The sequence below is a fragment of the Mytilus galloprovincialis genome, chromosome 13 (genome assembly GCF_965363235.1).
Source record: "Mytilus galloprovincialis chromosome 13, xbMytGall1.hap1.1, whole genome shotgun sequence".
NCBI classification, from domain to species: Eukaryota; Metazoa; Mollusca; class Bivalvia; order Mytilida; family Mytilidae; genus Mytilus; species Mytilus galloprovincialis.
Genome location: NC_134850.1, coordinates 66,971,179 through 66,986,818, shown reverse-complemented (window position 1 = coordinate 66,986,818; position 15,640 = coordinate 66,971,179). Strand labels below are relative to the sequence as shown.

The 15,640-nt window shown below is 32.2% G+C and overlaps 1 protein-coding gene across 4 annotated transcripts in view; it reads right to left on the bottom strand.

Moving 5' to 3' along the window:
* The window catches only part of LOC143057911 (calmodulin-binding transcription activator 2-like), a 96,100-nt gene that overhangs the window by 38,303 nt on the left and 42,157 nt on the right, over positions 1-15,640 (bottom strand). For 3 of the 4 annotated variants that reach the window (XM_076231370.1, XM_076231369.1, XM_076231371.1), the window contains exons 5-7: positions 4,116-4,183; positions 2,415-2,550; positions 1,211-1,282 (exon numbers count right to left, since the gene is read on the bottom strand). In XM_076231370.1, coding sequence (XP_076087485.1) covers positions 1,211-1,282; positions 2,415-2,550; positions 4,116-4,183 — 276 coding nt within the window. Of the gene's footprint in view, positions 1-1,210; positions 1,283-2,340; positions 2,372-2,414; positions 2,551-4,115; positions 4,184-15,640 lie in introns of those variants that run through there. The other variant, XM_076231372.1, reaches the window with a different exon arrangement.

Here is a 15,640-nt window from a genome sequence, read left to right as displayed (position 1 = left end):
TATTGGATGCCGAATTGACGTCGAATAGGTGCCGATTTGACTAGATGCCAATTTAACCAGGTGTCGACTTGACTTGTACGTTTCAATTCCTCTGCGATCGTTTGCGGTATTTTCTTGAGAAAACCTATTTTCCATCATCAAAGAGAAGAAGAAACTGCTTTAAAATGATTCTGGAACGCTTCATGATTGTTAAAATAAGTTTAATTCACTCAAAAACAATTTTAAAACTTGCGATGTTTAAGCAGGAAGTTTCCAAAGCATGTGTAAAAGAAGAAATTAACCGGTGAGAGTGGAAATCCGTATATGACAGATATCCCTATAGTACGACTTTGAAAGTAAAACAGTTCAATCCTTTTGTAAAACAGTCTTTAATATACCTATCACATTAATGTTTGAAGGGTCTTAAGCTTATTCAAACCATATAAGTCGGTATGAAACACCAAAACGGAATGAACAATAACCGATTACGTTTTGTAGTTTACAAATTCTAAAACTGGTTTCCGTCAAACTACAACAATTTGTTCTAGTGGAATTCAAGCAGAAACCAGTGTAAACTGGGTCCTGGCTGATTTAATACTACACAATGATGCATAATGATAACACAAGCAGATTCCAGTTTGTATGGAAAATAGTAAATACGAAACCAAGCGCGGTAGGCAGAGAAATGTAATGAAGTTCAGGTCGGCAGTTATGGAACAATGACTGCGTCATTTTCCAAAAACAGAATATTTATTGTATGCACTTCTTCAAGAAATAAATTTATTTCAGATTTTTAGGATACACCAGACATGATTGATGCATGTTTTACTATACATATTAGTACAATGATCTACATCAATACTGTACAGAGATGTATTGTTGATTAAGTGACATCAACAGTGTGGAGAGTCAATTTCATATAATGTTGCCCTTCCAAAACATGAAATGGTGCTTCTACTATTTAACATATCATATATACCCTTCAAAATCTCCCAGTAGATATACTTATTTAAGTAATACTGATGTTTCATGTACAAAAAAATCATAGAATATATGAAAGAATTATCAGCAAACTCACACACTAAAACTTGTCCTTTTTTGGGTCCCTTTTTAAATGCTGTTTTGAAAGCAGTACTTTGAACTATAATGGTTTACTTTTACGAATTGTTATTTGTATGGTAAGTTGTATCATGTGCACTCATACCACATCTTTGTGAATCTATTTATTTACCTGTAACAACCAATAACATCTTCTATGGAAAGTGGGTAGAATATCTGAATGTACATAGGAACCATAAATACACTGAAAATAAAAAGATCATATATATCACAATATTTGGTAAAGGGAAACAAGATACTTCTTTATTAGGGATCATTGTGAAAAATATGTAATCTATGGTTACAAATTGCATGCAATGTTTTTTAAATTTAAGTTTGATATTGATGATTCTTGTCACAAAAATGTGAGAGACTTCCAAGATATGTGTGTCGATTGCCGTCTCCTCATAATATAAGCTGATATGGACAAATCTTAAAAAATCTCTGAGTATAAATTTAATAGTAGGTTGACAACTACATGTCCTATAGAAGAATTCCCAGCAAAGTTGGTATTTTGGAATTTTAAGGGACTGCCATACAAGTGAGAAGTTTAGCTAGCAATAAAACCAGGTTTAATTCACCATTTTCTACATAAGGAAATGCCAGTACCCTGTCAGGAATATGAAAATTGTTTACATTCATTAAATCTATTTGTTTAAGCTTTAGATTTTGCCATATTATGAAGAAAGTTCCTTGTAGTTCCTTGTAGTTCTTTTTTTTGATATTGTTTATTTACTATTTTACAGAGTTGTTCTCATAAAGTTGTAGATAAATAGTGTGATGCAGACATTGGAGAACATCTCAAGATGACATAAGTTATTCCTATGTATTGTTACAACCAACTGTCAGGTAAAACAATTTAATCAAATATTTGTCCCTCAGTGGTTGACGTTAGCTATATATATTGTTGCTGTGAACCATATTTTTTTCTTCATTATTTTGTACATTAATTAGTTAGTTTTTACATTTGTCATTTCCGGGGCCTTATACATCAAACTATGCGATATGGGCTTTGCTCTTTGTTGAATGCAGTACAGTGGCCTATAATTGTTAATTTATGTGTCATTTAGTCTCTTGTGGAGAGTTTTCTCATTGGTATTATTCCACATCTTCCTATTTTTAAACATTCTACAGATTTTGGTTTTCTTAAGTGAAATCTATGTGACTTGGGATCCTCTGTATGACATACCTTTAACCCTTGAACTTTGAGCTTCATATGGTCTTCTCGTATATTTGTAATACAGCATCTTCTTAAGGACTTACCTCTAACCCTTGAACTTTGAGCTTCATATGGTCTTCTTGTATATTTGTAACATAGCATCTTCTTAAGGACTTACCTCTAACCCTTGAACTTTGAGCTTCATATGGTCTTCTCGTATATTTTTTCCTCCTTTTCTTTTTTTCCAGCAATAACCATCTTTTTTGTATCTGACTTTCTTTCTGCTGTACAGTATCATAGAACCACTTGGGGGCCTACAAAGGACAAATAAATTATTCTTTCTGCTGTACAGTATCATAGAACCACTTGGGGGCCTACAAAGGACAAATAAATTAATTTTGGATGTAACAAGTCTGCTGATTGGCTGAAAGTTTTTTGTCTATCAGTTCATAGACATGATTTTGTCATGCGAAAGTGATGTCAGAAACCTTTTTTCATGATTTACCTGTGAGGCATTACTATTTCTGTCTTTTGGAAATCACCTCAAAAATGTGGTGCACACTTTTAAATAACCAGCTACATGGAATAACGTTCATGTGTACAGATATGTATGATTGATCACAAAGCATAAACAATTCAAACCTGACACTCTGCAAGTATTGAAAGATATTTTTTAGGTTTAAAATTGCGACAACCAATCAACAGACTTTTAATATGAAAGAGTCAGAAATATCTTCCAATCAGATAGTAAGAAAGCATTCAGTCTGAAAACTGTCAATCGTTAAACTTATTTAAAAGACAGTCTCCCACAAGACATTAATCTATTTTGATTTATCCTTAAATCTATAAGACATATTCACAGCATAATTTTAATATCATCCACAAAATTACTTTCTTTGCAGAAGTAGCTTTTAAAAAAAGCAAAATACAGCCTTGACAATCCAAGATAGATAACTCAATTTCTACATAATTCACTTAACCTTGGAATTTAAAAAACAACAAAATTATGTTGTTTCTGACACTAAAAACCTTGAATGCAAACACTTGATTTAACATAATGATAGGCATGGCTTTCATTAACGACTTTTTATTCACTTTCTGTGTTGAATGAAAAGACTAAGGAATATAATGCAACAAATGAGAAAAAGAAACTTTCCGAATAAGTTTGTTATGCACACTTAAAAGGAGTAGGTCCAGTAAGACCTCTTTTTGTCCCCAAAATATAGCAGTTTTACAAAATTGTTAAAATGTAAACTTTTATTTATTTATTGGACAGTAGAATGCTTCTGCTACATAAATATGGCCTGTTTTTGACAATACAATGCACATATATCGGGTACTAGAACCGTTAAGTCATGCTAAATTACTGAAATCTTCACTATTCAAGCATTATAGTTAAATTTTAGACGTTTTTCGTGTAAAACGAAAGTGGCCGCATTCGTGTTTATCCTTAATATTAAAATGTTAGTTGTATTTGATGATAATATATAACATATATAAATGTTGAGGATGAACACGGATGCAGCCACTTTCATTTATGACAAAAACCATCTGAAAAATGACATTTTTCAGCATATTTGGTAGATTTTTCCTATTAGAGCTTGAATCGGATCGTTTTTAATGACTAAATCAGTTAAAACTTTCTACATAAACTAATTGATTCAAATGAAATAGACACTTTAGTGTTTAAAAAGTGGTCAAAATCTTTCGTCAGATGAACCTGAAATTTGGGGCAAAAATCGGTCCTTACCGGACCTACTCCTTTATATTGTAAGAGAAACTAAGATACTCTTACTTCTAAAATCTTTCAATTTTCAGTTTTGGCAGTGGATTATAGACTTTAATGGGAATATTATATTGAATCTCTTGCCAAACCTACCTGATTTTGACTTCTAGTGACATCCATTCTTTATGCTTGTCAAATGCAGTCAACACAGCTGCCACCTCCTGAAACAAACAAAAGTGTTATTATATAACTAACACTTATGTAGATTAGATCGTTGGTTTTTCTGTTTGAATGGTTTTACACTACTTATTCTTGGGGTCTTTTATAGCTTGCTGTTCGGTGTGAGCAAATGCTCCATGCTGAAGACTGTACTTTGACTAATAATGGTTTACTTTTACAAATTATGACTTGGATAAAGAGTTTTCTCATTGGCACTCATACCACATCTTCTTATATCTACCTATTAATTAAGTAAAGCTAATGACTTTTTACCAGATCAACAGTAATACTTTGTACAGCTCATTATTCTGGTTAATAGATAAGTAAATCTTAATAAACCAGAAATATTGTGACAACACTATGTACTGTACATCTTATTTCAATAAATCAGCTTAGCTGGTCACCATGATAGAGCAAAGGTCATTGAAAGGGTCACTAACTAACACCAACAAACAAACAATTCTAAAAGACAAAATAGAACTCATCTGTTCTACCCATGCTAGAGTTCACGGGTCATGAACTTGCAGTAAGGCTAGACAGGTTACCTCAGGGTGAAGGACACTCTAGGACACTTGCTTTGAGGTTTTTTAAAGTCCTGAATAGATCCACTATATATCTGCTCTTTTCTATTACATTTACTAGTCAGACATCTAGGTTGAAAAGTGAAAAGTTCAAATTATGTCTGATTACGAAATGGTCTGTTTACACAAATGTAATATTATAAGTTTATTCAAGTTATTTTTTATTGGCTAACTAAGCCAGATTTTCTACATCTTGTTTGAAATATATTCTGTAACAGCTGCTGTTCCATGTATTACATAGCTTGTGAAAGTACTTACAAATAATCATATTAACTTGTTCTACACTTTGTACATAAGTAAGGTAAAAGCATTTTTATGTACCACAAACTATAAATGATCTATAACCACAGCACTGGTAGTCCAATAAACCATTTTTACTAGCAAATAACTAGGTTATTATAAATCCCATAAAATATTCTTATATCAATAAGAGTTTATCTTATACATACAGCAACAATCATCAATCCAACAATTTCAATGATAGTTAGTATATGTCATGGTTCCATATATTCAAAGAGATTTAAAATCTACATCAAAGAAACAGTAACCAAACAACCCTATAAATATCATAATTCTTTAGTATTGACTGCCATGAATATATCTATTTTCTATTCAAATAAACAAGGACATAAATTAATTGTGCTTTGATATCCAATGAGACAAGGTAACCCAAATGAGAGTGACCAAATTAAATGACAATGAAAGTGAAATGCTAGCATAATCACAAAGCTGACTGTTCATAATATGGCAGGCTCAGACAGAAAAGAATGTCCCACGAGGACAAAACTTTTACATTAGAAAAATGAAAATGGACAATTTAAAATAATGATTATATGTTGAGGCCAGGGATAAACATGTAAAAGACTAATTGTAAAAACATTTCAAATAGGGTCTTGCTCATTTTTGAAGGCTGCATGTACAGTGACATAGTTGTTAATTTCTGTGTCATTTGGTCTCTTAAGGATATAGTTGTCTCATTGGCTATCATACTACATCTTCTCTTTAATGTATTGACATATTTTAAAAGGAACTTACCATGTGAAATAGATTTTATAACACTTTAGATTATCATATAATTGAGATTTATGTAACACTGTTAAATTTGTTTATAACTAAATTAATTACTTATTATCTTCTTAATCTTGTCTACCTGTAAACTTGTGATAAGTTAAGCTCTATTAGAATCCAATTCATTATATCATGCTATGCATTATTATATATATAGTGAGTGAGTGAGAGTTAGAGAGAGAGTAAGAAAGAGAGAGAGGAGAGAAGCAGAAGGACAAAATAGAGATTTTGAAAAGATTTAAATTTTAGTTTTTCATATCTTTGTAAAACAGTAGTCTTTTGTCTTTATTCTTAAAACCCTGTAACACCATAGCCAGGTGCTGCTGAAAGGTTGATGTAAAATCCTGACTTTTGAAAAATATATATAAACAAAAAGTTTAATCTCATTTTAACAATGCACCATGGGTAGTTAATATGATTGTCATCATTTAGCACCTCGTTGGTATAAAGAGTTTTGACAAACTCCAAGCCTAAGTGACAGCACAAACAAGCATGTTACTTTTAAAACTTGAATTGGCAAGGTTTTAAAACCTCAAGTACATGACCTCAGTATTCTTTAAAAAAACTTAAACTAACCCAACAGCCATCAACCCAAGCTGAGACTACCTAACCACCAGTTGATTCAAACTCCAATTTGACTGACAGTAAATCGGTCATAACTGAAATCAGCAACAGCTAAAGACTGTTTTTTAGAGAACAATGCTCTAACTTCCTGGTCAGATAACTGCCAAAATAAGTCTGATTTATAAACTGTTTAAACCTCAGGTTATCAGACCTACCTGAAACTGGCAACAATGAAATGTACAAGCACCTGTCAGACTTAATTTATCACTGTTTATTACAGTTTACAATCAATCTACTTTTCTTATAACAATGTTTATACTACCTTCTCTTTCTACCTGTAAAACAATCCATTAGATATTCACTTACATAATATCTCTACAAATACAATCCTTGTTACAGAAACAAAAGCCAAGAGGAAAACCATTAATTCGTGCTTCTAAACAATTCAAAGACATAAAGTACTGTAAAGCATTGACAGTAAGACAAATAATATCCTTGAAACAATTATTGCAACTCTTATTGACTGGAGAAACAATCTCAAGGCAGCAATTAAAACTGATATATGATTAAACATTGATGTCAAAATATGATCTTTACTCAATTACTCACAGTACCAAACAAAAACATTATTGTAATTCAGATTTCACCCTACTTTCTTGGATCTAGTTGCCTTATTTTTCTTCTATATATAAAACAAACCTAGTTGTGAAAACATTAAAAACATCAAAAACACTTTTGCATTATATGTTAACTACTAAAAATTACAAAACCACAACTATATATGCAGAACTATTTTTTTTTTCAAATAGGAGATGAGATTTTTAAGACAGGTAAAATAAAACAAATTAAAATATTCGACAGTATTGGTCTTTTATCATATATAAATGTTTTTGTTATTTGGTATGCAACACTTTAGGACTTTCCTTTCACAAGCGTGCACACACTGAAATGTCTCGCCTTCTTTACTTATCATTGATATTATGTTGATAGTCCTTAAAGTATAAAGCTTTATTACAACTGTCACCAATGAACCATGAAAATGAGGTCAAGGTCAGATGAACTATGCCAGGCAGACATGTACAGCTAACAAAGCTTCCATACAACAAATATAGTTGACCTACTACTTACAGTTTAAGAAAAATAGACCAAAACACAAAAACTTAACACTGTGCAATGAACCGTGCAATTGAGGTCATGGTCAAATAAAACCTGCGGGACTGACATATAGATCATAATATAATTCCATACACCAAATATAGTTGACCTTTGGCATATAATATTAGATAAAAAGACCAAAACTTAAAAACTTATCTTTGACCACTGAACCATGAAAATGAGGTCAAGGTCAGATGACATCTGCCCGCTAGACAGGTACACCTTACAATCATTCCATACAACAAATATAGTAGACCTATTGCATAAAGTATAAGAATCAAAGAGCTGAATAGCTCTGAGGGGAAAGACGGCCCTTGTTTCTATTTCATTTTTTTTGGAGAGGGGGGGGGGGGTGGTATTGTTTGATAGTTTTCATATAAAGAATGAAAAAAAGAACAGCTAGAAACATGTAGAAAGGTTGACAATATTGAAATCAATTGTTGTTTAATGTAATTTCGTTTCTTTAGTTTAGGATTCAATTTAGACCAATGGAAGAGATCTACATCTTCTAAATCTAAACATTCAATTAAAGTTGATAGTTAATTATCTAAAATTCAACTAGTTGAATTTGGTCATTTAACAACAACTACAATATTTTTTGAAATCTTAATAGTGTACACTATTAAGATTTCAAAAAATATGTACATGTACGACTGAACTGCAGGCTAGCGCCATTTTCCATTTTTTGTGACAGTACTCTTAAGATTTTTATTTTTTTTCTTAAGAAAGTTAGGACTGAAAAATCTATTCAGTTTTAAATTTCCAGTGATAAAGTTCCCAGTTAACTCTCATCACACGGGTACAGGTACTAATAAAAAAAAACAATATGATTAATGTAAACTGTGTGAAGCTTGTTTCCAAATACTACGTTTTAAAATATTTGTAAAATTTCATGAATAAATAGGTTTAAACAACAAAATGCAACATTTGGAATTTAATTTTTCTTGTCACCATTACAATGATTATGTTGGTACACACAATTAAGTTTTAATGGAAGACTATATATAGCTACTTATCATATACTAAATGTTACATTTTAAGTGTTTATTTTAGTGGATAATTACTCATAAATTGAGGTGCTCCTGATTTGGAGGAAGATTCTCAAAACAAAGTTTTGCAGAAAAAAATGAAAAAAATCGTTTCTCTCTCCAATCTCATGTAGCCCTCGGACTTTGTTTACTTTGAAAGTTGATGACCTACAAATTAAAGTATTGCATATTGATGTTTGAATTATTTACAGCAAACATAATTATGTTTCAATTAAACAAATACGATTTTTTAATTAGTGCACAATCTTTGAGGATGTCTGTCATGTCTGAGACATGTGACAGAGTTGTCAAGTCACAACTGGAGATTTAGAAATTTTCAGCTGGAGTTTGTGCCTCATAGTGGGTCTCATTGGGGTCTAAGCGTGACGCGGGATTGCCGATTTTTTGTAAGCGTGACACGTGAAAGTCAAATTATTGTGTCGGGAAAACGGGAAATGAGGTCTAGCGGGACCCGGGAAATGACAAAAAAATAGAATTGCTTACGTACATAGTGTAAGCGGGATATGGGAATCGGACAAAACAGTAAGCGGGATCCGGGATCGAAACCCCCCAATGAGACCCCCCTCATAACTGGAGATTTTTTATCAACATTTTTATTGACGTACGCAATGGTTTTTTGGCTATTAAACTGCATATTTTCCTTTTTTGTTAATGATTCTATAACCAGCTGATAACTCCATAGCCATTTTTACTTGATAGAAATAGAAGATAAGGGTTTTTTTTAAATATTTATTTATTATATATAAAGTTCAAGATAGAGTGATTAGCCATCATATTTAGTAAAAAGTATCTCTGCTTAAGCTACATTGTCAATTTTGGTACCACTATTAAACTGAACAGTGGTGTTGACTTGATAGAGTTGTGAGCTTACTGGTGGGTTTGCTGTATCCATATGTTTGGTCAAGTCATTAAGGTCACAATAGTCAGCTTTGCAACAAGTGTAGTAGGCATACATATCATATTTGAGATCATTAAGTCATTTGTCTTGAGGTTAAGTAATATAACTGTTCAATGTTTTTAACAGTACACAAAAAAGTCGTTGTTTATACAACTTTAATTAATCCATTGTCAGTATTTCACTTTTAATCATCCAGACATGTGTCCTAAACTTGCTAGTTGATCACCAATTGCCAATACTCTTTTATTGCTGTTTTAAAATATACAGTCTAATCCTTGACACCTTCATAGATAACTCAAGGCTATTTTACCTTTTGACATCAAAACAGTTAAAGGAAACTTCCGTTTTTCTCGGATTTTTCCGATATGAATTTTGATGTTCTCGGACTTTTTCCCTGTCAGTATCAATTTTGTAAACAAAAATTTCTACTGAAGATTTTTCGAGGTTGACATTCTCAAAAAGCGGAAGATTTCAAATTTTAACGGGAGGGACGGAAGAGGGTCTTAAAAGCGGAAGATTTTGATTCCCGCCGGAAGAATCACATGCAATCATTCAATGATTTAAATAACCAGTGAAGGATATCCCTGCTTCAACGTAGTGTGGCATTCCAACAATGACGTCACTATAAAATATAATGTAGGTTGGATATATTTAGAATATCTCGTCATACTGATTTTTCCGGATTGTAAAAGAAACGTAAATAGTGTAAAGGAGAGCTCAATAAACGATAATTTCAAGAGAAACAGAAGGGAAATGTGTAAAAAAAGTGTTTACAGTCAATCTATTCATTTGTGTCTCCCTTTCTCATCAATCTCAGTAAGATTTGTTGGGGGGGTTTTCCACACTATAAAAACAAAATGAATGATGTGAGGGAATGTCACTCTTGTCAACCCCATTGGGGATTGACGGCTTGAAGCCGTCTTCCCCAAAAACAGACCAAAACACAAAAACTTAACTATAACCACTGAACAATGAAAATGAGGTCAAGGTCAGATGACACCTGCCAGTTGGACATGTACACCTTCCAGTCCTTCCATACACCAAATATACTAGCCCTATTGCTTATAGTATCTGAGATATGGACTTGACCTCCAAAACTTAACATTGTTCACTGATCAGTGAATTGAGGTTGAGGTCAAGTGAAAACTGTCTGACGGGCATGAGGACCTTGCAAGGTACGCACATACCAAATATAGTTATCCTATTACTTATAATAAGAGAGAATTCAACATTACAAAAATTCTGAACTTTTTTTTCAAGTGGTCACTGAACCATGAAAATGAGGTCAAGGACATTTGACATGTGACTGATGGAAACTTCGTAACATGAGGCATCTATATACAAAGTATGAAACATCCAGGTCTTTCACCTTCTAAAATACAAACCTTTTAAGAAGTTAGCTAACGCCGCCACCGTAGCCGCTGCCGTAGCCGCCGCCGGATCACTATCCCTATGTCAAGCTTTCTGCAACAAAAGTTGCAGGCTCGACAAAAATTACCACTGTACCAGCCCTCCAGATGGTGTTTGTAATTCGGTCATTCAATGTTACAGTAAGTGTCTGATCAAATGAGAATTTTGTTTGTCAAGTGAAAATTGTCAGTAAGCCAGACTGTTTTCAGACTAAAGATTCTAATCATCCTAACAAATCTTCTTAGTAATAAGATGACATTCTCAATCATCTTTGCTACAGTTTATCACATTTATACTGGCACTTTTATATTAACTTTCATATTAATAAAGTGTCTGATAGACAGATAATCTACAAAACAAAGTTTTCTTCTCATTTTTTTGTACTAAGATATGTCAATCAAATGCCAATTTCAAACACATATTAAACTGTAACCTCTATTATAGGTATAATTATTTTAATATAAGTAAATGATAAGTCTCAATATTAACCAGATGCTCCGCAGGGTGCAGCTTTATACGACAGCAGAGGTCGAACCCAGAACGGTTTGGGCTAGTATGGACACAACATTTAAGCTGGATACAGCTCTGAATTTTGGATTGTGATTAAATAGTTGACACAGCATAGGTTTCTGACACAGAATGAATGTGGTCTAATGGACTTACAATTTTTTTTTTTGCTTTTGAGCAATTCACTTTGCTGTTGAATATTTATCCTCTAAAAAAAAAAATATTTGAAGAAATTTTCTTTTTAGTTTCTGAAATCTGAAATGAGAAAAATTGAACCCCCTCCCCCCCCCAATTTGTTCACCTCCCCCTTTCCCTTATTCCACAAATGATCTCAATTCAAATTTCTAATGGAGTTTGCAACAATAACTACTCATTTAAATACATCATAAAATATTAAAATATAAAATGCCATACAGTCATGGTTAAAATTAATATTAACAAGTTAAACTGCGAGCTACTGCTCACTGATGATACCCCCGCCGCAAGTGGATAATTTTAATAGTGTAAAAATATGCAAGTGTTCGGTAAACAGGAAGTTGTTGAGTGATGAATCTGAAAACGCATTACAAGGTATAGCTGACTTGTATAAATCCTGAAACCAAATTTAAGAAATCCTTGTATAGTAATTCCTGAGAAAAATGTGACGAAAATTTTCAACTTGGCTATCATATGTAAAATCATACAAGTGTTCGGTAAACAGGAAGTTGTCGAGTGATGAATCTGAAAACGCATCACACAGTATTGCAGACTTATATAAACCCTGAAACCAAATTTCAGAAATCCTTGTATTGTAGTTCCTGAGAAAAATGTGACAAAAATATTCAACTTGGTTATTATGTGTAAAATAATACAAGTGTTCGGTAAACAGGAAGTTGTCGAGTGATGAATCTGAAAACGTATCACACGGTATAGCTGACTTATATCAAGTCTGAAACCAAATATCAGAAATCCTGGTAGTGCAGTTCCTGAGAAAAATGTGACGAAAAATTTTCAACTTGGCTATCAGGTGTAAAAATGATACAAGTGTTCAGTAAACAGGAAGTTGTCGAGTGATGAATCTGAAAACGCATCACACAGTATAGCTGACTTATATCAAGCCTGAAACCAAATTTCAGAAATCGTGGTAGTGTAGTTCCTGAGAAAAATGTGACGAAAAATATTTATGGGACGGATGGACTGACTGACAGACTGACGGACTGACGGAAGGACAGACAGAGGTAAAACAGTATACCCCCCTTTTTTTCAAAGCAGGGGTATAATTAATAGTAACTTCTAAAAAACAATTTATGGGGAATATGTCCAAAGGGACACAGATGATGCCCTCGCTAGCATATAACTAATAAAGGGACAGAACTCAAGAACTGTAAAAGTGAAGCTGCCAAAAATTGAACTTAAACTGAGTTTTTAGGTAATATAAGCATTATATGCACATTTCATTAAATTTAGTTGAGACAAACTTAATTTAAGAGAACAGAAACTGAATAATTCTTCAATTTTTCCATTTGTAAAGGTGCATAACCCTAGAATGGTAATCAAAGTGCTTGTAATCACTGAATGAGATTACTCCAATTTCCAAAGAAGATTTCATAAAGCATTGGTTTTAGGTGATTCAATATTTTTTCCATTCTGGACAAAGAAACATAACTCAAATTTATTGTCTTGAAACTTCAAAAATGCTTGTTTTTGGCCCCTTTTTGGCCCTTTGGGGATCATTTTAATCAAAGTCTTCCATGACAATGAGAGCTATATAAGTATTTACAATCTTGGTATATGCCTTGATCATGGCTTGATAAATACAGGGACTAAATATAACAGTTATCCAAGTTCAAAGCCCAGAAAGTCCAATCATAAATTGATACAATTCACCAAAGTTTTTGATAGGGTTAACCCTTTCCTCCATGGAATTTTTTTTTACATACTTGATTCGCATAGGATTTTTTCAATGAAAAATAATCATCAGGTTTAAAGTATTAATGCATTGCGAAAACAAATTTTTCATCAATGAAATTCCAGTCAGATGTTCTCATGAATATCCTTTTTATATTAGATACATTTTTTTTAAAGTCTGATGAAGTTTTATCCTAGGTAATACGTTTCAACTGAGGCACTACACAGGCGTCAAAAGGCGTCATTATGGAGTAAAGGAGGTGGCGTCAAAAGGTGTCATTATGGAGGAAAGGGTTATAGATCTTAATATTGAATGAAGTAAACACATTGAATTCGAAAATTGAATCATTAATATATAAAACAAAATCAATAAGGTTTCCTTTATACTAGATATATATATTTCTTTTTATACAATACAAAATCAATTGGGTTTTTATACTATACACAATTAATCTGCCTTTTTAATATTTCATAAAAATAATATATATCTCATGAAAGTTGACACTAAGTTCACCAAAATAAAGATATGAAAAGCTTACATTTTTTCAATCATAAATTTACCACATATATAATTCTTTTCAAATATCAATAAACATATCAAAAGTCTAAAAGGATTGGAGAATTTTACTTTCATTTTTCTATTTCAGGAATAAAGGAAGAATTAAGTACCGGTAAATGGACTGATTTTTCTGTTACACATGACAATTCAAAATACTCAGGTCTTCAAAATTACTGAACTTTTCCTCTGTCTCAATATTAGCAATTAGACCAGTTGTTTAATATATATGTAAATTCCTCATAGAAATCTGAACTACACCACCTAACCATTAGTTTCTAATGATAAATGGACTTAAATGTGATGACATGTTGAGTGTTTGACCTGTCACCAGTTAATAGCATAGTCTAGTTCTATATATATGAGATTGCTCTCTATCTTTTCCAATAAAATAGCAAGATTTTTGTTCATTTTTGTAACATGTAATTAACATGCTTCTCAACATGCTGTAAATAGAGGGTTGCTTTTAAAAAGTTTAAACTTTGAGAGTTGCTGTTTTGGAGGTTTTATTCTTTAAATTTTCTTGTACACTATTTGAGTCTTCTTTGAAAAACAAATTTAAGCAAAAGTAAATTTTAGTGATTCTATCTTCATGAAATTATGTACCGTTGGCGTTTACGAAATAAAATACATTTTCCTAGATCTTTTCTTTTTATTTAATGCCTTTATAGTGACAACTCTTTCAACATCTATTTAAAATTAATCATATATAAGCAAAGATCATCATTTGTTAAAAAGTTCATCCTATCATATATTTATACCATTCCCTAATAAGAGCATTCAGGAAATGTGATTAGATATCTTAAAGATCTTAGAAAATTTTGTCTTCAATATAGCTTTATATGAACCATTCTCGATCACAACAAAAGAAGCTGCCTATGTTACATTAGCACTACTTCCTGACAAAACTCTGTAATTACTGGATGTTAACGTCTAACATCATGTGATTACGGTGATTTCCTGTTTCATTACGGACAGGAGTTAATATGACAGGATGCCATGTATGTTCTACACCCAGCTCTTCATTCCATTATGTCTGGAGTATTCTGTAACAACTAATTATTACTGTTTGATGGTAATAGAGAGGTGAAGGATGTTCAGATTATATACTCTGTTCTCTATACTCCTTTGTTTCACATTTTTTACAGTCACTATAGGATTGGGTGCACAATCCGATCAAAATACAGAGACTATGTACATATTTTGCTTGCATAATGATCTGACAACATTACAATCTACTTTTTGATCTAGATTTTATAACATCCACCAATGAAATTCCTGCCTACAAACTTTTAAAGGTGAATATCATTATGACAAAACCTGAGGATCTCGCAAGGTCTTTAAAGCAGAAAGTGGAATGAAATTATCAGATTATTGTAAGGCAAAAGTGGACATGTAGGATATGCTTTTTAGTCATATTAATGAGTGCACAGACTGTTTCATTCAATAAATATGGTACCAATATTGCACTTGTGGCATTTTGAAAAAAAGCACAAAGAAATTATCTCCCTTGGGTAGCTTGGTCACAATATAACTAATGAACTTCTACTATTATAGACACGACTAACAAATCTTTATCTCTTAGTTAAGCTCATAATTTTTGGAGAAGATAATTGAAGAATTATCGAAACAGGGGTTTGCAATTCTGTGCAATATTGACCAGAATTTATTTAAAAGTATGAAACAAAGTCATCATTAACTTTAGGAAAATGTCAAGTTAATTTCTAATCAATTCAAACAATTGTTGTTTTCCTATAATTGTATATAGTAATACATACAAATCT